At 44.3% G+C, this 23,161-nt stretch overlaps 1 protein-coding gene across 2 annotated transcripts in view; it reads right to left on the bottom strand.

The window, feature by feature from the left end:
• ADAMTS17 (ADAM metallopeptidase with thrombospondin type 1 motif 17) overlaps window positions 1-23,161 on the bottom strand; it is a 156,640-nt gene that overhangs the window by 15,559 nt on the left and 117,920 nt on the right. For both annotated transcript variants that reach the window (XM_032233271.1, XM_032233272.1), the window contains 3 exons: window positions 17,171-17,328; window positions 6,461-6,620; window positions 4,270-4,405 (listed from right to left, as the gene is read on the bottom strand). In XM_032233271.1, coding sequence (XP_032089162.1) covers window positions 4,270-4,405; window positions 6,461-6,620; window positions 17,171-17,328 — 454 coding nt within the window. The remainder of the gene's footprint in view (window positions 1-4,269; window positions 4,406-6,460; window positions 6,621-17,170; window positions 17,329-23,161) is intronic.

Below are 23,161 nucleotides of genomic sequence, written 5' to 3'. Positions count from 1 at the left end.
CCCTGTAAACCGCTTAGAGAGGGCTATAAGGTACTGTGAAGCGATAACTAAGTCTATTGCTGTTCCTATTGCTCTCCAACTTTTCATCAATCTGTTCTTCCAGGTTTCCCAGATACTATTCACTACTCTCTTAGTAGATCTAAGCGATACAGCTGGAGCATCTCAAAGCAAGCCTTGATTGAAAGTTAGGATGAAAAGGAATGCAACTGATAAATGCTGTTATGGCATCCATTAAGCACGTAGGGCAGGGGTCCTCAAACTAAGGCCCATGGGCCGGATACGGCCCGCTGAAGCCATTAATCAGGACCACGAGGCTGCCTTGCCCACATCACACTGCCTACCTGCTGGTCTACACCCGCCTTCTGTACCTTTTGGCCTTCCCATCCTTCAAAGGGAGAGGGAGGGAGAGAGTCACACACACACACACACACACACACACACACACACACAAAAGCCCCTCAAACACACCCCAAGGCAGCCACATCCCTTCACTAACCTGCTTTCAACCCCCAGGAGCATAACAAATTAAAGTTTAATGTGTGTGTACCTTTTGGGCTGCTAAATTGGCCACACCCACCCAGTCACATGACCACCTAGCCATGCCCACCCAGCTTGTCTGGCCCCTCATCTGTCTGAGGGACCATGAATTGGCCCCCTGTTTAAAAAGTGTGAGCACCCTTGACTTAGGGCAATCTGTTCTGAAGACAGCTTTCCTCTCTAATTTGAAAAAAAAAAACACGTCAAAAGAAAGCAGTTAGCGCCCTCGATGTGTGGGAGCAAGAAATAAAGCATGAAAACTATCCCCTTTCCGGGAAGTTAAAATTCTTGTCTGCCTTTTGAGCCTGTCCACTTGATTAGCAATCTGACCACCACCTCCATCGCAAAGCAAACTCATCTTTGTCTTTGCTTCTGAAACGCCCCGCAGTGCAGGAATTAAGATAGAAGGAACGGGCTTGAATGGTCAAAGACCACAGTGAGCCAGCCAATCTTAATTAAAAGAAAATTAAACCCAGGAGCAAAAAATTAGGGCTTTGGTTAACCATTATTGGCCGAAAACTCAAATCAGATGGGTGGCGGTGTAGCGCAATGGGTGGGATGGGGAGAGAACGGCATCTCCTAATTTATTGTCACGCCTCGAGAACAAGGAGGTTGCTATGCAGACTTGGCCTGACTGGGGCATTGTAGCTGAGTGTGATCTATAGCTGCGCGGAGAGAGAGAGAAAAATAGTTTGCGACTTTGATGGAAGGGAAAAGAAAGGCAGCAGGAAAAAAGGCAGGCTCCCACACTCCCCCCCCTCCCCAGTTCAGTGGTGTGTAAGAAAAGATGGGAAAATGGGCTCCAGAAGGGCCAGGAATTCTGAAGATTGGGGTCGGGGTGGGGGGATGCAGGGTTTGGGATCTGCTCCTTCTAAGAACTTGTTGCAAAGCTGCTAAAGGAACAGGGTTTTTTGTTTTGCTTTAACTTAAATTCTGAATTATAGAATAACAAGCACCGTGGTTGTGTTTGCTTTGCTTAACGACTGAGCGCCCAGTCCTAATTTGGGTTACAAAAGGAGGATTACCCATGTTGCAATTTTAGAGCTGGAGAATCAACTTTTGATGATCCATAATAACTTTTGAAGAATTGGATATCAAAGAGTCAAACACAAACATTTCAGATCTTAAGGGTAACCTTTAGATCTCTGTTTCTGGTGAATATCATGTTTAACATCCCAGATTTACTGTGTAACTCTATCACAATGTCAGGCAGCAGGCTAGAAATTATAATCCCTGATCTCCTTTCCTACAATTCACTCAGAAAACGGCAGTGTGATGTGGAAAACAGAAGAACTTACTGAGAGGAATCCTATAATAATTCCACATGAACTTGGAAAACAAATGCAGAATTTCTGAAAAGAAGATATATCTCTTTATTATTATTTTTTTAAAAACTCTCTATCCACGGTGAAAGAGAACGGTCTCTTTAAGATGTTCTCGGGTCAACGAATATGCCAAGCATGCATTTCTAATATCTGGGTGGGCAGACACAAGTGGAAATTCAAATTCTATAGAGATGAAGGGAATGCGCTTCAAGAAAATGTTTCCATTTGGCAGTCTCTGAAGTGCGAATGTATGGTCAACCTGGAAAGGGATCAGAAAATGCTGAGCAGGGTGCGGTGAACTTGAAGCATCGTCTGGCCATGTGCTTTTAGCTTGTGAATCAACAGTCCTGCTCTTAGTTGCCTGACTTTTAAGGCAACCATGGGCTTGTTCAAAGACATTTTAGAGGTCAGTAAAATTCCCTTGGTTGTGGGCACTTCTTCACTTAGATTATAAGGATGGATCAGTAGTTATTTCATGATGTTAGCGGGAAACAAAAGGCTTCCATTATGCAGAGTTTCTAATGGTCTGTCCTGTAGATGAAGAGAAGCAATCAATGTGAAGATTATCTCCTTCACTTCACTAGTGGTCTGGAGACTAAAACATATAAAGAATGGTTGCAGGAACTGGGTATGTCTACTTTAATGAAAAGAAGGACTAGGGGAGACACGATAGCAGTGTTCCGATATCTCAGGGGTTGCCACAAAGAAGAGGGAGTCAACGTATTCTCCAAAGCACCTGAAGGCAGGACAAGAAGCAATGGGTGGAAATGAATCAAGGAGAGAAGCAACTTAGAACTAAGGAGAAATTTCCTGACAGTGAGAACAATTAATCAGTGGAACAGCTTGCCTCCAGAAGTTGTGGATGCTCCAACACTGGAAGTTTTAAAGAAGAGATTAGATATCCATTTGTCTGAAGTGGTGTAGGGTTTCCTGCCTAAGCAGGGGGTTGGACTAGAAGACCTCCAAGACCCCTTCCAACTCTGTTATTCTATTCTATTCTATTCTATTCTATTCGACTCTACTCTACTCTACTCTATTCTATTCTAATTTCATAACTCTGTTTCTGACCAAATAGCAGATGAATGTCTTAGCAGACCAAAAGTGCCACTGGACAGAGGAACACCTCCCCCCTCCATATGGAGCCTGCTTAGCATAATTATCTCAACGTTTACAATTTGACCAGCTGATGAATCTATTACTAGAAAGTATAAACACGGTTAGAAGTCCCTATCCAATGGCTCTCATTCTTCAGTGCTTCAAACTCTACCAATCAATTTAATAGGCATAAGAGGCCCCTTGGGTGCAATCCTAAAACATCTGGAGCACCACTTGAACACTGGCATTGGCATTGACAAAATCACCCGCAATCAATTGCAAAAGGCAGCTTTGCTTGGAATAGCTAACATCCTGTGAAGGTACCTTGAGCATCATTAAACAACATCCGGCTATCCCAGGTTCATGGGAAGCACACAAAAGAAGCAGAAAAATGCCAAACCCAGTAGGAACATCTGGATGACTACACACCCAACCCTAATAATTAATGGAACTGAGAGCATGCCGCTCTTGAATAATAGCTACCACGAGGCACAGGGCTTGTCTGTTCATAAAATGGCTACCACATATTACATGGTTGACCTCCAAAATGCCTTTGTTAGAAGGAAGATTGGTGATTTGCTCCCAAAACCTCTTCTACCTCACTACGAGGGTCTTTTTCAGCCACAGCTCACTTTCATCCTTTTTTCTAGACAGGTGCTACAGTGACACAGTGGTTAGACTAGGCCCTACATAAACAGCCTCGATCCATCCTTCTAAGGTGGGTAAAATAAGAACCCAGATTGTTGGGGGCAAGAGGCTGACTCTGTAAACGGCTTAGAGAGGGCTGTAAAGCATTGTGAAGTGGTATATAAGCCTAAGTGCTATTGCTATTGCTATCCACAGATCTAGTGATGCTCATGAAGACTGCAACTATAAGTGTTTCTTTTGGGGCACAAAGGTGGCCTTTACCCTTTACCTATTCCAAGTGGAAAGTATTTCTGATTTTTGTGTAGTGGTTAAAATACAGTACTGCGGGCTACTTCTGCTGACTGCCGGCTGACTGCAGTTCAACAGTTCAAATCTCACCAGGCTCAAGGTTGACTCAGCCTTCCATCCTTCCGAGGTGGGTCAAATGAGGACCCAGATTGTTGAGGGCAAGAGGCTGACTCTGTAAACTGCTTAGAGTGGGCTGTAAAGCACTGTAAAACGGTATATAAGTCTAAGTGCTATTATTATTGCTATCCACAAACCTAGAGATGCTCGTGAAGACTGCAACTATAAGTGCTTTTTTTGGGGGGGGCACAAAGGTGGCCTTTGTCCTTTACCTATTGAAAGGGGAAAGTATTTCTGATTTTTGCAACGAGCTTCTTACCTGGACTGGCACGGATTGGCATTACACCTTCTGACCTGTGGCTCAGGACGGGTGGCCCGCTGGCAAGCACTGTCGTTCACCAACATCATAGTCTTGTTAACAATCTGGGTGCACGACACGATGGTTTTCCTTTCCCCTGAATGCAAAAGAAAGGAGGAATAAGTCATTCTGGCGAGGCACAGCTAGTTATTGAAATATTTATCTGCTGCTGTTGGGCAATGGGTTTCTGGATTCCAGAAATGTTGATGTTCATCCATCGTGTTCGAAGAGGACCTTAGAGGTTGTGGGCTGTCCACGGTGTGTCCGCAGGTGGCTGGTAAGGCCTATACAGGCACGGAATGTTCTACCACATGTCCGGCAGACACGTGTGGGCACCATTATTGCAGCATTTGCAGCTCCGGCTTTGCGGGGTGCTCACTTCTCTTGAGCTACGGTTGGTCTTCTGTCCTCAGACGTCTGGCAGCCTTGATGGATCAGTGTGCACCATGTTAAACGATCTTGCGCTAGGGTTTCCCAGGAGGTGGTGGCAATTTCCATGGGCTTGAAGGATGCTTTCAATGTCTCTTTGCATCGCTTCCTTTGTTCTCCGTGCCATCGCTTTCCTTGAGACAGATCACCAGAGAGGAGCTGTTTGGGGATGAGATGGTCTGGCATCCTTGCAACATGGCCTGTTGGGCAGACATGCTGGACAGGCCATGTTGCAAGGATTTCAGAAATATTTGTACAGCAGAAAATAGCAGAATCCTACTTGACTGTAAGCAGATTGCCAGTGGTTCCCCGCCTCTCCCCCCCAAATTGCTACTTTGCAAAGTAGCCACTTAGGAACCTGAAGCAAAAACAGATCGTATGACATATTTTTTGGCAGGCTGGTCTCATTTTGTTTCTCCCATCATGTAACAGTTATGGAGCAGTTTGGGGAGGCCTTTGCTCTCTACTTAGGTGGAAGGAAGATTTGATTGTCTCCAGCTCATTGCCTTGAATTTCTGACTCCTCTCCAGACCAGTTTGGTCTGCAATGATGGAAAACGTTGGATCATCAATCTTCCCAGATCAGTCAATTCAAGAGCTATAGAGTTCAGTAGGGGGGGGGGGAAGAGTTTGCATTCCAGGTCAAGTGCTGAGATTTCCAGTTAAAATAGTCTCAGGTTGCCGGATTAAAGAGATTTCTTTTTAACCCAGGCTTCTTGGAGTCTTCATCAGATATGATAACTTCAGGGATTGAGTGGGGAAGGATATCAACCCTTGCCTTATCCAGGGGCTCCATCTATGATTCACAAGAGGTCAGTAGGGCTGCTTCAGTTGTGGACATCCCAAAGGGGTTTTTTCAAGAGGCAATTAGATTTTCTGGTTTTTCTTTGAAGGTGTTTCGCTTCTCATCCAAGAAGCTTCTTCAGCCCTCAGAGCTATGCTATGCTATGCTACCCTATGCTATGCTACCCTATCCTACCCTATCCTATGGTACGCTGGTTTAACTGCTGCGCACAGGAAGGCAATACAGACAGTGATCAATTCAGCACAAGAAACCATTGGTTGCCCTCTAACACCACTGGATGACATTGCCAGGTCTCGCTGCTTTAGCAGAGTAAGGAAGATACTCAGAGATGATTCACACTGTGGTCAGTGTCTCTTCGCACTTCTAGCATCAGGCAGAAGACATCAAAGCACAGCCAGCCGAACAAATAGGTTGAAATATAGTTTCTATCCTTAGGCTGACACTCTTAAACACAACCACAATCATTCCACGCACAGGCAGAAATGTATGACTAGTTTTTCTTTTTCTTTCTTCTTCTTTTCCCTCCTAATTACTTGCACAGGAATTATTCTTTATACTATTTATGTTGTTTGTATTTGTTGTCATGGATTGCACCAGGGAGGCTAAAACCAATTTCGTTGTATACATGATGTACAATGACAATAAAGGCTATCCTATCCTATCCTATCCTATCCTATCCTATCCTATCCTATCCTATCCTATCCTACTTTGAGTTCTACCATGGTCCAAAAGCTGAATAGTAAGACAATTGTCTCAAAAAAACAATAACCCTGTAGCCCGGAATGAAACTAGTATACATTTTTATTCCCAATAACCTAGGACTAATTTGGCTGTAATTTATAAATAACAGACGTAATCTCAACAATTCAAGGTGATTAGATAGGAGTACCTACTCTTTGGATGAATAAATGAACGTTACCTCCTCCACATTGTACATTGCAATCTTCCCACCCACTGTGGGTCCAAATGTACAGCGATTCCTGCTGATGTTCCGGCTCACTTCTATTTTCGGTAGAATAATTCACAGGGATGGTATATTCATAATGTATCCCATAGTTCTGGTCATGGAATAACAATACCTGGTTGAAAGAGCCAATGGTTATTTATTTGTTCATATCCTGCCTTTATTTTTTTAATTTTTTTAGAAATAACTCAAGGAAGTCGACATCTTCCTCCTCCTATTTTACTCACAATAGCCACCCAGTAGGTTGGGCTGAGAGAGAGAGTGAGTGACTTTTATGTCTAAGGTGCAGTGGGGGGATCCTACCGGTTTAACAATCGGTTCGGTGATCGCACGCTTTCTGTGCGGCTGTGCAGTTTAGAGAAAATACTGCATTACTGCTGTGGAGGAAAACAGCTGATGTGCGGGAATCACTGCCGCGTGAATCAGCTGAGAGGATATACCATATTTTTCGGAGTATAAGACACACCTTTTTCCCTCAAAAAAGAGGCTGAAAATCTGGGTGCGTCTTATACACTAAATGCAGCATTATTTGCCTTCCGAAACCCCGCCCCTTTCACCAAAATGGCCATGCAGAGCCTGTAGAAGGCTTTCAGAGAGCTCCTGGGGAATGGGGAAGGCAGAAATGAGGGGGAAATGGGCCGTTTTTTGCTCAATTTTGCCCCCTTCCCCAGCCCCCAGAAGTACTCTATAAGCCTCCTAAAGGCTATGCATGCAATTTTTTGACAAAAAATGAGCCAGTTTTCGCAAAACATGGACTGTTTTTTGCTCGTTTTGGGGGGGGGGGCACCCCCCAGGAGCACTCTGCAAGCCCACTAAAGGCTATTCATGCCTTTTTTGGGGAAACAAATGGGCTCGTTTTCGTGAAAAACAGATCGTTTTGGGGAGGTTTGCAGAGTGCAAAAACCTTTTTTTTAAAAATTGCCTCTTCAAAACCTTGGTGTGTCTTATACTCTGGTGCGTGTTATACTCCAAAAAATATGGTAGGTAAGTAAAGCGCAGGGCTGCAGGGGCGCAGGGGTGGGGCCACTTGCTCCTCAGAGCGATCTGGTTTGCTCCCAGCTGATCGTCAGAGGTACCAGTTTACCTGAACCAATCCGAACAAGTGGAATCCCACCCCTGCTAAGGTGAGACTTGAACTCAAAGTCTCCTGCTTTCTAGCCTGGTGCCCTAATCGCTAGACCAAACTGGCTCCCTATTTGGGCAGGGCGATGAAGATGATATGAACATTAAAACACCTGATATAATTGGGGGGGGGATAAGATTTCCAAACGATAAATCCCAGCAATGCATTTTTGAAACTTTGAGATAAAAGAGGAGAGCAGCTAAACATTGGGGATGTGAATATTTTAGGAGGAAAAAAAACATTTCATAAAAATCTGGACATACCTCTTTCTGTCTTCCGACTAAAGCAACCCCCCTACTATTGCAACGTGCTCTACATGGGGCAGCCCTTGAAGAGCATTCGGAGAGTTCAGCTTGTCCAGAATGCAGCCGCGCGAGCGATCGTGGGTGCACCTCGGTTCACCCACGTAACACCTATCCTCCGTGAGCTGCACTGGCTGCCTATTGGTCTCCGGATAGGCTTCAAGGCGCTAGTCATCACTTATAAAGCCCTTCATGGTATTGGACCTGGGTACTTGAGAGACCGCCTGCTGCCAATCACCTCCACTAGACCGATTAGATCCCACAGATTAGGCCTCCTCCGAATTCCATCCGCTGGCCAATGCCGATTGGCTACCACCCGGAGGAGGGCCTTCTCTGTGGCTGCTCCGACCCTCTGGAACGAGCTCCCCGTGGAGATTCGAACCCTCACCACCCTCCAGGCCTTCCGCAAAGCCCTTAAAACCTGGCTGTTCCGACAGGCCTGGGGCTAAAGAGCTTTTGCCCCCTCCCTCGAATGGTATGGTTGTTGTGTGCTTTTTAAATTGTGTATTGTTTTGTTCGTCTTTTTATTCTTTATTTGTACCCCTTCCCTTGACTTGGATTGTGAGCTGCCCTGAGTCTCCTTCCGGGAAAAGGGCGGCATATAAATGAAATAAATTCAATTCAATTCAACCCCCCACCCCTACCCCCACACAAGGTTTCTTTCAATGGGAGGAGTGGATGTGAGTTCAATTGCTTGGATATATTTTGTTTTTATATTTCTTTAAAGACTAATTGTACTGTAACTTGACATAGTACTGTAATCCTCCTAAAAAAACCAAACAGCAGCATGTAATAAAAAAAAAACACACAAGCCAGATTCTTTTGATTATGCAGCTGGGAATGCTAAAATAGCATATTTTGAAGTTAATAACTCCCCAACCTTGTTCTCGTTCCACATCCCATCAGTTGGGAGGGGCGCTAATTGACCTTTTGCAAAGAAGAGTCATTAATCAACGGCTAGATCAGTTTTCCAAACTTGGTGTGCTCCAGATGGGCTGGTTTTGCAGATTCCAGTTTTTTTTCCTAGCTGATACGGTGAAGACTAAGCTAGAAGTGAAGCCTGGCCACGGGAGTTCACCACACAATCAGAGAGCAGCCGTTTAGGAAAGATGATTTTTGTTTGAGGCTGTTATTTTCTTCGCCTCCGAGACATTTTGAGGATTTAGGGTTTAATGAGCTGTGTAAGGTTGTTTTGTGGTCTTTTTTTTTCCTTTTAAAGTATATGCTGCTCTGGAAGCTAATCTATAAATAATCAAATGGTCAGAGCTGAATCAAGAACTCAAGTGGAATTCTGGTCCTGCAGAGGACATGGTGGTTAGAACCAGTGGTGGGTTTCAAAAATTGTTGGAACCTACTCTGTGGGTGTGGCCTCCTTTGTGGGAGTGGCTTACCACCCATGTGACCGGATGGGAGTGGCTTGCCACCCATGTGACCAGATATGAAATTATGAATTAGTACTTAGGTCGGTCCAAGTAGCTATTCAGAAACTCTGGCATTGAAGCATGCAAGTCTTAAAGCTGTCAAATTACAAGATCCTTGTGGTGGGTTTCAAAATTTTTTGGAACCTCTTCTGTAGGTGTGGCCTGCTTTCCGGGTCCACTGGTGGAACCTCTTCTAACTGGTTCAGTAGATTTGATGAACCGGTTCTACCGAATAGGTGCAAACTGGTAGGAACCCACCTCTGGTTAGAACCCAACATATCTACAGGACAGAGGTGGATTTCACAGAAGTTTACCACTGGTTCACCACTCGCTTGCTTGCTCTGTGAGCGTGGGTGCCTTCCGCGCTTGCGCTTTGATTACACACACAGCTTGCACCCATGCACAAGGCTTTGAAAATGTAGCTAAGTAGGACAGCATAGAGCCGGGCCAGGTGGGCGGGCCACTCATAGGTCACCACTACCGTTTTTCCCAAATTAGTCGGAACCGACTGAATATCACTTCTGCCACAGGAATTGTCCCCAAATTAAATACAACAGAAGGAAATGAAACAAACATATGGGGAATATATGAAGGAGGACTCGAGACCACGAATTTCATGAAATTCATGATCTCAAGTCCTCCTTCCCATTTCTTCTTCCAACCAGAAGTCTTAGTTAGAACAACTCACGAATTCCGACGCCTTTGATGGGCCATGTTTACCTTTATGTAAATAAGTTATGTAAATAAAGCATTGCTACTAATGGAGTAGAAGCTTGTAGATGATTGAGCCTAAAGCACTTAAATTAAAGGAATTAATGTTTTAGCATTCGGTAGTGCTTTTTCCGGATAAAACTCCTTTGTTGGGGGATGAGCTCAGAATGTCTGAAAGTATCTTCCCGACCTTAGAGCAGACTGGAATTAAGGATGAGTCAACAGGGGATAGAGTCTTCCCACCCTGCCAAATGGCATGGGTGCTATTAAGAATTAGGAAGGAAGGAAGGAAGGAAGGAGAAAGGGAAGAAAAGGAAGGAAAGAAAGAAGGAAGGAGAATAAGAAAGAGAGAAAAAGAAAGGAAGGAAAGAAAGATAGAATGATGGGAAGGAGAAGAGAAGGAAGGAGAATAAAAAAGAGAGAAAAAGGAAGGAAGGAAGGAAGGAAGGAAGGAAGGAAGGAAGGAAAGAGAGAGAGAGAAATGGGAAAGAGAAGAAAAGGAAGGAAGGAGAATAAGAAAGAGAGAAAAGGAAAGAAAGAAAGAAACAGAAAGAAAGAATGAAAGAATGAAAGAACAAACGAACGAATGAACCAGGGATGCAGGGCAAAAAATAGACTGAAAAAAAAAAAGAATTAAGAAGCAAACTCAACAGACTGAAATGAATACGGAAGTGCATGATTTAATATGTAGTAGGGAACTTTTCCAAGTCATCTAAGCCATCTGTATAACTGCTTTCTCCTCTCTGAACAAGACAAACCAGGAGAAATCAAGTGCCGTCTTTGATGGAACGCTCTTGAATTGCAAAACTTTGGGAGTCGAATGAACTGCGACACCCTCTTAGCCTTTGAGTGATGTTTCGGGGATGCACTTCAAAGAGCGGATGAGGTCAGACCGAAGAAACCGATGGAGCCAGGACAAAAAACAAAATTTGATTTAATGACACATGAATTTTAATCAAGCTAGTAAGATCATCCCCCATGTGTTTATTTAATTTCCCTCTGTTGTATTTAATTTGGGGACAATTTCTGGGAAAACACAGTATGTATTTTCTATGAACATGTCCCGTTTCAGGGACCAGTATAAAATTTGAGATCTTGATTTAGCTCTGACCATTTGCAGGATGATGGCTACCAATAGGCCATTTTATGTGGGAGAGCAAAACTTACCCTTTAACAGATATTTAGCCTATTGCTTTTATCGAAGAGTTGAAAACTACTTGGCTGACTCATTATTTTAAAAACTGGTAGGAAAAAAAATAAGAGTTGGGCTGAGGCAAGGATGTAGCAAGGACTGGTAGGTATCTCCCATCCTTGACTTCTACAAGTCATAAAAAGACCTTGAATCCAACTCAGCTGGAGGGAAACAGCTTTGTAAAGGCTGATCTGCATATCCCAAAGGTGCTTTTTCCCAAAGGAGAAAAATCCAGACTTTTGGATTTTTTCCCCCTCTCTTGGAAATGTTTTGCTTCTTGTGCAAAAAAAAATTTCTTCAGTTCAGCTCTTCAGAACTGAAGAAGTTTCTTGGGTGAGAAGCGAAGCAGTTTCAAAGAAACACCCCACCTCTCCTCCCCCCCAAAAAAAGTCCAGTTGTCTTTTGGAGAAAGCACCTTTGGGATAACCATGACTTGGATGATTGACATTTAGCTGACCTGAATGGGGAACTAGTCTGAAAAGATCAAAGCTTTACTGAGCCATCATGGGAAGACTACTCACTCTCTTTTACCAGAATTAACTTCACCTTGTTGTCACAATGATAAAACTACAGATTACAGATTAATGGAGTTGGAAAGGACCTTGTAGGTCACCTAGTCCAACCCCACTTCCAAGCAGGAGACTCTACACCATTTCTGACAAATGGCAGTCCAATCTCTGCCATTTGTCAGAATGGAATGGAATGGATTGGATCAGACTGGACTAGACCTTAGAGATCTTCTAGTCCGTCCCCCTGCTCAAGCAGGAGACCCTACACCATTTCTGACAAATGACAGTCCAGTCTCTTCTTGAAATCTTCCAGTGATGAAGCCCCCACAACTTCTGAAGGCAACTTCTGTTCTATTGGTTGATTGTTCTCACTGTCAGAAAGTTCCTCCTTATTTCCAGTTGAATCTCTCCTTGTTCAATTTCCATCCACTATTTCTTGTCTGGCCTTCAGGTGCTTTGGAAAATAGCTTGACCCCCCTCCTCTCTGGGGCAGCCCCTCAAATATTGGAAGACTGCATTCATGTCTCCCCCAGTCCTTCTCTTCACTAGATTAGCCATGCCCAGTTCCTACAACCATTGTTTTAGTCTTCAGTCCCCCTGGATGCTCTTCCCTGTGATTTTTCAAGAGTCTCAACATCTTTTTTATAGTGTGGTGACCAAAGTGCAAGGGGAAGGAGAAGAAAGGGTGCCTTTTCCCCCTGAAGGAAGGCATCTGCTCCTCCTCCTTCCCTCTTGGAGGAAGGCCGAGAAAGAAACCCGAGAGAGACCAGTCTACTGAATTACTTGAGAGGACCTGAGGGATGTATAGAAGCACGCCCTCATTAGAACAGGAAGTTTCTAGTTTGGCCTGACCTGGTTAAAACACTTGAAATCTGGCTTCCAGCCAACACGTGGTCTCTAAGACAGGCCCTTCTCTTTGCTGCGCATCAGATTCCAGCCAGCTGTTACAGCACATGATGTCAGAGACCATGGGTTGACAACTATACACTCCAAGTTTGATCCAGGTCCAGGCCGGACCCCCTAAAGCATGCAAATGGATCACTGCTTAAAATGCTTTTCTTAAAGACAGAGGTTCAGTTTGAAGGCCTGCGTTTGTGAACATCTGCGGTGAAATTCTGCTTCCGCGACCCCCCTAGAGAAAAGGTTCTGGTCCCTTTTCTTTCTTATGAAAGCAGACTCTTTTTGGCCTTTATATATATATATAAAATAAATTGTTCTGCTAGCTTGTATGAAAAGAGATGAATATCTTTTGCAAGACAGAGTGGGGGGTGGGGTGGGCGAGAGAAAAGCTGACACATCTGTGGCTGCAAAAGGAGCTTTATTAGTCTATGTCGGGAGCCAACGCTCAGCCAAGCAGGCAATTGGAGCTCGAGTTTGAGAGCGTTTTTGCAAGATCCAAGAAGCTTCAGTCCCAGCCAGCACAAGACGTGAAGCCCTGCCCTGCCCTCATTTAACCAAACGAGAGACGAATAACTTTGCTGTACAGCTTGGAAAGAGGCAGCCTTCCTTGGATGCTCTGGTTGCCAAGCCGAGGTCTGAAACATACCTAACTGTAGACTCATTTCTCTAAGAAACATACTTACAGTAATGCATTTCAGGCAAGTTCCATTAAAAAGGAGAAGAAGAAGAAGAAAAAAAAGGGGGGGGACTTCTTAAGCCTCTCAGTCTGGAAACAAGGCTGCAAGAACGAAGGGATCATCTGAAACTAATTTTGTGCAACGCTTCTACGGTGGATCTCTTTGCCCAGTCTTTCTGGTTCTCCCTTGTTGGCTTCCGACAGAGGCCATCATATCTTTACCTTTACTTGAGAGACCGCCTGCTGCCAATTACCTCCCACAGACCCATTAGATCTCACAGGGTTGGCCTCCTCCGGGTTCCATCTACCAGCCAATGCCACCTGGCTATTACCCAGGGGAGGGCCTTCTCTGTGGCAGCTCCGGCCCTCTGGAATGAACTCCCCGCAGGGATTCGGACCCTCACCTCTCTCCAGGCCTTCCGAAAAGCCATCAAAACCTGGCTTTGCCGGCAGGCCTGGGGGTGATGAGTTCCCTCCCCTCTCGACATGTATGGTTGTGCGGCTGTTGCTTATTTTTATTATTTGTATTTCGTTTTTTTTTTATGTTCCCCTTTTTCCCCTTTTGAATTGTTCGCCGCCCTGAGTCCTCCCGGAGAAGGGCGGCATATAAATAATAAAATTCCATTCCATTCCATACCTTCATCCAGGTTGATGATGTTTTAAGGCTCTTGGAAAATTGATTCGAGAAGCACAAGGGGGTGGGGGGGAAACATGCCGAAGCTTCTCTGAAAAGCAAGCTGCTTAAATCTGATCTCCCCTTGCAATGCACACCTGCAGAAAAGCCCCAAACTTGCCCTAACGTGCCCTCCTTGTTCCTTAAGAATTCAAGCGAAGACCCTGCTGAGTGTGTATCCTATAACAGGTTCCTGAAACATTCACAATACGCTGGACTTTCCAGAGGGGTTTTATGCCACCCTTCCCCAGTCCATAATACTCCATGACTATGAGTGTCTGAATGGTTGCGCAATTAGCAACTCCAAATCTCGACTAACAAATGCTCTGCCCTACACATTGGCAATAAAAATCAGAACACCAAATACAAGTTGGGTGGAAATGATCTCGTCGATGACACTCAACCTTTCAAGGACCTAAGAGGACTCATCTTGAATGATCTAAGCCCCAGAGCTCACTGTAACAGCATTGCCAAAAAGGCATTAAGAGTTGTTAACCTAATGTTGTGAAGCTTCTTCTCCCGTAACATTGTATTGCTAAGTAGGGCTTACAAAACCTTTGCCAGACCAATCCTTGAATACAGTGTGGAACCCATACTGTATATCGGACATTAACGCAATTAAGTGTGTCCAGAGGTACTTAATGAGAAAAATACTCCACTCCTCTCCTCACAATAGAATCCCTTATGTCACCAGGCTCGAAGTTGTGAGCTTCGACAACCTGGAACTGCTCCACCTGAGGTACAAACTAAGCACAGTACACAAAATTGTCTGCTACAATGTCTTACCTGTCAGTGACTTCTTCAGCTTCAATAATATAGTCTTCGGCTTCTTTAACCTCAATAATACATGGGCAAACAATTGATACAAACTCAAGGTAAACCACTTCATACTCGATTGCAGAAAATATGACTTTAGCAACAGAGTGGTCAATGCCTTCACAGCTTCAACCTTAAACTGTTCTGGGAAGTTATCATCCAGCCCTCTCCCAGAAAAATGAAATATCCTAGGAAATATTGAAAAGGCAGAATATTTCCCTGGATATGAAAAGAAACATGTTTAAAAGACAGAATAGTTGCCTGTAGCTTCCTGCCGAGCCGAGGTGGCGCAGTGGTTAGGGTGCAGTACTGCAGGCCACTTCAGCTGACTGCTATCTGCAGTTCAGCGGTTCTAATCTCACCGGCTCAAGGTTGACTCAGCCTTCCATCCTTCCGAGGTGGGTGAAATGAGGACCCAGACTGTGGGGGCGATATGCTGACTCTGTAAACCGCTTAGAGAGGGCTGAAAGCCCTATGAAGCGGTATATAAGTCTAACTGCTATTGCTATTGCCCATCCCCACTTTGTCGATGGGCCATTGAGAAGGCCAGGCTAGTCCACTTTACATAATAAAGACTTCTCCACTGCAGCCCCAGGGGGGATGGGAGTAAAGGCATGATAATGTTGGAACTTTACTCAACTGACCACATGGCATCTGAGAACTCATCCATACCTGGATTCAAAACACAGCCTAGAGAGTAGCCCCTGCATGGCCCCATGGGAGTCTGACAACCAATCAGAATACATTTCTTACACAGGAACAAGAAACAGAGAGGTGGGACTAAACAGGATATAAAAAGCCTAGCAAGCCCCTCCTTCAGCCCTTCTCTTCTTCTCCACCAACATTGAAGCATGTGATCACCTTTTCTGTTCAGGGCTCAAGTCATGCGGCCCTGTCCAACAATAAAAAATCTTTCCAAGCAGCCTCCATGTCTCCAGTGTCTTTTTCTCCACTTGGAGCTGAACCCAGAAGGACATTTCTTTCATCACTGTCTACTGTGAACCTCATCCCATTCCCCTCCTAAGGGGGCCTGCATAAGCGCACCAGTGTGCCTTCCATCCTTGTCCTACTGTCCCCATTTATTTGTGTTCATTTCTTTGTTTCATATCCATGTTTATATTTATACCTGTTATCTTGTACATGTTTGAAAACTAATAAATACAAATACAAATACATACAAATACTATACAACAAATTCTGCGAAGCAAAACTTAAACACATCTGGGAGGCACCTGGCTGGGTTACATAACGTTTCTGTTTGTTATTACTATTATTATTTTCAAACGCTTTCCCAGCCAAATTTTCAAAAATAGCAAACAATAAATTTTGCGTAATAACAAGACATCACATCATCAAAGCCTTTTTGTGAAAACCCTAGTTCTGGACCTGATCCTAAACATTATATATTTATATCTCATTCATTCTAATGAGTTCAGGATGGTTCATTTGGGGACGAGCCCAGTTTAATGGCAGTCTGCAATCGAGACGGGAACACAGACTACGACCAAGAACGAGTGCTTTACACATAGTAAAATTAAAATTAAGTAGATAAAGGATTATCCAAGAGAGATCCAAGCTAAAATTAAGGAGAAATGTCCTGTGATTGAGAACAATTAATCAGTGGGACAGCTTGCCTCCAGAAGTCGTGGGTGCTCCATCACTGGAGGTTTTCAAGAAGAGACTGGACAGCCGTTGCCCGAAATGGTCCGAGGTCTCTTGCTTGAGCAGGAGGTTGGCTTAGAAGACCTCCAATGTCCCTTCCAAGTCTGTTATTTTGTTATCTGTAAATTATTTGGTAAGGACTTGGCCAACCAGGAGAGTGAGACCAGGATCTTCCCGCTTCCACTACTTTATCTGGAGACATTTTCCAACTCTTTGACATTAACTGGTAAATTGTTTTAGTGAGTAAGGAAAAAAAATAAGTCAGAACCAGAGGTGGTATTCAGCCGGTTCTGACCAGTTCTGGAGAACCGGTAGCAGAAATTGTGAGTAGTTCAGAGAACCGGCAAATACCACCTCTGACTGGGCTTGCTCCCATCTATTATCTGCCTCCTGAGTTCCAGCTGATCGGCTGGGTGTTCTTTTGCTGCCCTGTACAGGAGAATGGAGCTGGAAAGCAGGTTAGTGGGATGGGGAGAGAATGGGGATTTTGCAGTATCCTTCCCCCGGAGTGGGGAGGGAGTGGGATTTTGCAGTATCCTTCCCCTGCTATGCCCACCAAGCCACACTATACCCACCAAGCCACAGCCACAGAACTGGTGGTAAAAAATTTGAATCACAACATTGGTCAGAATGGTACCATTTAGACCTCCCCAAAAATACAATGAAAATTAGACAATTACCAAAAGATGAAGTGGTATTTTGGTTGGTCCTTTGGCCGACATCTTCTCCCACAGACCTCGTCGTACATAACGAATGGTTGTCCCCGCTATCTGAAACTCACCAGGAAGTTCAATTTTCCAGTCGCTGTTGATGGACTTCTTACTGGAATCTTTCAAAGCTGCAAAGAATCAAATAGGCAGAGTGGTTCAGGTCAGTCCTCCTTACTTATCTAGGACACAAATTCAAGTGAGCCTCCTCAACAAAGGATCCAACCATCCATCCATCTTTCTATCCAATGCTTCCTGTGTTTTTCGTTGGCGCTTCTGAAGTTCTAAAGGAAGCCCATGCGAATTGCTACCGTGTTTTGCTGAAAATAAGACAGGGTCTTATTTTCTTTTGACCCCTGAAATAAGTGCTTGGCCTTATTTTTGGGGAGGTCTTATTATTTTGGGGATTCAGGGGATGGCGAGCATGGTCACCTCATGGCTGCTGCTGTGTTGCAATATTTTAGGGAAGGGCTTATTTCCAGGGGTGGGCTTATTTTAGCGCATGCGTTCAAAAGCCCGACTGGGCTTATTATCCAGGGAGGTCTTATTTTCAGGGAAACAGGGTAGTCTTCAAGCCACCTTTCTCCATATTTCACTTTTGTCCCTGTTCTCAATGCTTTCTCTCAACTCACATTCTTTCCAGCTCTGGATACCTCCAAAGTGTAAGGCATTTCCTGTCCAAAATAATTTGCAAAAATATCAATCAAGCCAGGCAGTGTGGGATGAAAGTAGGTGGAAAGGAACTCGCTCAAGCATCCATTCAACATGAAGCAGCCAGGTTCGTTTCCAAAGAGTGCTGGCCAATCCAGAACAAACAAATAATAAAAAAAAAAGGCATACTTCGCCTAAACTTTATGGAATTGGCTCCAGCCATCATCACTCCAAGGTTAAAACCCAGCAGCGTTTGCAAACTTTGTACAAACCTCAGACCTTATTAAAGTTACAGTGGCAGGAAATTGTCCTTTTGAGTTTGCAATTGTTCTACTTTTCTGGCTGGATTTGTGCCCTCATTTTGCTGCAAGATTCTGACAAAGCAAAACTTCCAATTGTTACGTTCAGACTCCGTAACCAATCTGTAAATACATGGAAAATGCTCTTTGGAAAATAGCAACTCCTGTTTTTCTGTTTCTCTACTCATGGAAATAGAGAAACAGGACTTTCCCTGACCAATTTCCACCCCCAACTCCACACCCCAGCTCCATTCAGGGTCTTGATTAAACCTGGATGTCCAGGGTTTTTTTTTTATTTTAAAAAGCTATAGGTGTGTAATGGAGAACCTATGGCACACCTGCCAGAGGTGGCCCGCAGAGCCCTCTTTGTGGGCATGTGCGCTATTGCCAGCTACTCTTCTGGTTTCTGGCATGCATGTCTTCACAGGCACTGGAGGGCTAGAAAACAGCCTGAAAACAGCCAAAAAATGGCCCGGAAAACCCCTTAAAAAGGCCTGGAAAACAGCATGGGAAACAGCCAAAACCCAGGACGTTTTTCGGACTGTTTTCAGGCTGTTTGTCAGGCCATTTTGGGCCAAAACTGGCCTGAAACCATCCCCAAAAATGGCAGGAAAAAGCAGGCATGTATGTGCTGGCCAGCTGGTCTTCAGGATTCCAGCACTCTGGCGTGCGCACACATGCCCACGCATTCCAGTTTAAGCACTCGGTGCTGAAAAGGTTCACCATCACTGCTATAGGTTGTTTTCTACTTAGAACCACAATTGAGCCCAACATTTCCGTTGCCAAGCAAGACAGTTGTTAAGTGAGTTTTTGCCCTATTTTACAAACTTCCATGCCAAAATTAAATGTCTATGGAGATTCTCTGTCTTCCAGGACATGATTGTCCCAAAGTGCTTTTTCAGGAGCCAACAGGACTTTCTTATTTATATTTGAATATGTTTCATTTCTCATCCAAGTAGCTTCTTCAGATTTGACTGGATGGTGGGGAATGGAAGGATTTCAGCTTGTCATTTACATTCTTTCAGACAGTTGTTGAGGATCCAAGTGGCCTCAACAACTCTCTAAAAAGAATGCAAATAACCAGCTGTCTGCAAGGAGTATAAATCCTTCCATTCCCCACCATCCAGTCAGAGATGAAGAAGCTTCCTGGATGAAGAGCAAAACATCTTCAAAGAATAACAAGAAAGTCCAGTTGCCTCCTGAAAAAGAGTCCTTCGGTCTTCCACAGTTGTTAAGGGTGTCTCTACAATTGTTAAGTTGGTAACATGGTTGTTAAGAGAATCTGACTTTCCCATTGATTTTGCTGGTCAGAAGATCACTGTTGTGGCTCACCGGTGACCAGCAGAGTCAGACAGTGAGGAGATTGGGGAGGAACATGGGCCAGTCCTGGGGACTGAGGAAAGCTCAGACGAGGGCTTTCCATCGGAAAGCTAGACAGCAGTGAGGCAGAGGAACAGCTGGAGCCTGTTCCCAGTGTATGCATGCGCAGAGCTGCCAGAAGACAAGAACAACTAAGAAAGCAAGGCTGACTTATGATTAAAGCCACAACCTGGAGGTGATTGGGCCCTCCCATAGGAAACAAAAGAGGAGTGAATGGGGAGGGAGCTTTTACGGGAAACAATTCATTCCTTCTGTTGTTTGAAGAATGAAAAGGTCTGTATATAAGAGACTCTGTGCCAAGTGTTGCCTTGCCCTGCGTTTGGAAACTGGCACTTCTCCAAGCGAGATAAGGTTTGGGTTGATAAATATTCCTCTGAAAGACTGTTTGCTAAAGCCTAGCTGACTCTGAATGAAAGGAATTCACAGTCGTGTAAATAAAACAGGTTTTGCCGGGACCAAGACTGCTTCATGCTTGTTAAGAAAGCCTGGGTCAGAACGGTCACAAAAAGTTGATCCCAGGATCCCAGAACACTGCAACCATCATAAATACGTGTCTGTTCATTTGAAATTTTGTTCAGGTGACAATGGGGATGCTGCAAAGGTCATACGTGTGAAAAACAGTCGTAAGTTGCTACGGTACCTTCGAATGGTCATGAAAACAACGGATGTCAATCAAGGATTACCAGTACTGAAATATAGGTAGCAATTTTCTGTAGTAATCAGGGTGAGACAGAGGGGGAGTGAAAAAGTTGTCTTTCAGGAATTCAGTTACAGCTGCTTTGTAAAAGTGAATCTATCAACACAAGTTAATTTGTTCTCCTGCGAAAACGAAAATCTCCTTCATAAGACATGAAGACAAGATGAGATAATTTTAATGCAGCCAGGCTGATCAGGCAGAAGTGCTAAAGGAGTTGGAAGCTGGACTGTGAACAGTCAATTTTGACAATCAGGTTAAAAACAAAAACAACAACCGGTCTTTGATCAGCAGGTCAGCAAAAGTAGAAAGAGACTGAGAATCACGCTGTGGATATCATATGCATACATAACCTTTGCCAGACCAATTCTCGAATACAGCTCATCTGCCTGGAATCCGCACTGTATATCAGACATTAATATAGTTGAGCGAGTCCAGAGGAATTTCACGAGAAGAGTCCTCCACTCGTCTGCTCACAATAGAATACCTTATGCCTCTGGGCTTGGACAACCTAGAACTACGCTGATTAAGGTCTGACCTAAGCGTAGTACACAAAATTGTCTGCTACAACATCCTACCTGTCAACAACTACTTCAGCTTCAACCGCAATAATATACGGGCAAACAATAGGTACAAACTCAAAGTAAACCGTTCCAAACTCAACAGCAATAAATACGACTTCAGCAACAGAGCAGTCAATGCCTGGAATGCACTACTTGTTGTTACATCCTCAAACCCCCATAACTTTAACCTTAAACTGTCTAGTGTGTACCTCACTCCTTTCCTAAGAGGTCTGTAAGGGGGCATGCATAAGTGCACCAGTGTGCCTACCATCCCTGTCCTATTGTCCCCATTTATTTGTACCCATTTCCTGTGTTCATGTCCATGTTTATACTTATACCTGTTATCTCGTAAACCCGCCATCCTGGGCCCGAAGTTTGGGAAGCCAGGCTCTGCCTGTCACAAGCCAGGACAAAGGGTGAGTGATGGAGGAGTAACACCTCCTTAAAAAAACCTTGGTCCAGCTGGCCCGGCTGGTAGCGCCTCGTAAGGGCCCCTTTCCAGGGTTACAGGAGAAGACGGTCAACGGTTTTGAAGGCGGAAGAGGGCTCTACGCCCCAACAGCAGATAAAGCGGCAGAACCATCTTCTAGGAGAAGGGAAACTCTGATTACAAACCTCCACTGCCTTGTGGCTCTATCCACTACTGGAAAAGGCTTCAGGAGTCAACCTCCAGGCAAAATCCGGAACCGGAAGCAGTTCGTGACTGTGTACAACCATGTTCTGGTAACTCCTGTGACGCAGCTGGAACCAATCGTATCGGCTCTGCTGTTCCATTGGACTATTTCAGTGATGTGGAGATGGGGGGATCTGCTGCTAGGGTAACAGTCCATCCTCCATATTAATCTACCCAGACCTTGTGCTGGAGAAGACACTCCAGCTTTGACCTTTTTCCAGAGCACAATACCATTGTCTTTTGAGACTGAAGGATGCCAATGCCATATCTCGCACATGTTTGACAAACTAAATAAATAAATATGAGTGACCTTTTTTACATCTGACTTAATTCCAACCAATATCTGACAATCTTCAACTCGGCAGCAGCTATCCAAATTAATCTAGTTCATAAAAATTCTTCCAAATTAACCCAGTCAACAGTGAATAAAAACTGCTGATGTTTCAAAAATTTCAAAGATTTGCAAGATACCAGAGCATGAGCAGACATTTTTTTTTCCTATGTCAAAGCCTAGAAAAAAAGGTGCCATTTTAGCTCCAAATACTGCCTGCCTTAGAAGCAGAAATAAAAGTACGCAAATGTTGAATAATGTTGGCAGCAATCCGGGTTTTTTGGAGGAGATTCTGCAAAAATGTGATACTGAACATTCCCGGCAGCTTCCTGAGCAACCCGTTGTTTTTTTTTTCCCCAGAAGAAAATTTCTAACCCGGGTGGATGTGAAAACAGCCTTGAAAGCAGGCAGACAACACTTAACGGAGTCACCAAAGCCAAATACGTGACTATTTTCCAAGAGTTAAGCAAGAGCTGAGGAAGCCAGACGCCACAGACAGAAATGAGAGTTGCACAAAGTTCCAGAATTCTGGATTTTGCTGGGCAGATATGTTCTCCCTTCACACCATAAAAGCTGACTCAAACTGTGCCACTTCAATTACCACAATCTTCAGGGTTATAACAGCAAAGCAGATAAAGGTAAAAGTAAAGATTCCCCTCGCACATATGTGCTACTCGTTCCTGACTCTAGGGGGTGGTGCTCATCTCTGTTTCAAAGCTGAAGAGCCAGCGCTGTCCGAAGACGGCTCTGTGGTCATGTGACCAGCATGACTCAATGCCAAAGGCACACAGAATGCGCTTACCTTTCCACCAAAGGTGGTCCCTATTTTTTTACTTGCATTTTTATGTGTTTTTGAACTGCTAGGTTGGCAGAAGCTGGGACAAGTCACGGGAGCTCACTCCATTACGTGGCACTAGGGATTCAAACGGCTGAACTGCCAACCTTTCTAATCGACAAGAAACCTTTACCTTTACTGCTCCATCATGCTTTACAGTTTACAAGGTCAGCATATTGCCTCCAATAATCTGGGTCCTCATTTTACTGACCTCCCAAGGATGGAAGGCCGAGTCAACATTGAGCCCTGTCAGAATCAAACTCCAAGGTGTGGGTAGAGTTTGCTTACAATATCTCATTCTAACCACTGGGCCACGAGTACTCAAATGCCAAGCAGAGGGGCTTCTTTGAATGGACACAACTGAGCCAAGAACCCAACTGGATTTGGGAACTAGACAAAGGATCATTGTTCTAGATAAAGATAGTAAGTTAACAACAGATCTGCAAAAAACAGACATCCAAGGTGGATCTCATCTCTATAGCCATCATTGGCCTCCTCCAAATCACCTCCAAATGTTTTATTTTCAATGATGAGAATC

Source organism: Thamnophis elegans, chromosome 16 (genome assembly GCF_009769535.1).
Source record: "Thamnophis elegans isolate rThaEle1 chromosome 16, rThaEle1.pri, whole genome shotgun sequence".
NCBI lineage: Eukaryota > Metazoa > Chordata > Lepidosauria > Squamata > Colubridae > Thamnophis > Thamnophis elegans.
The sequence above is the reverse complement of the archived record's forward strand: the minus strand, read 5'-3'. Positions and strand labels throughout refer to the sequence as shown.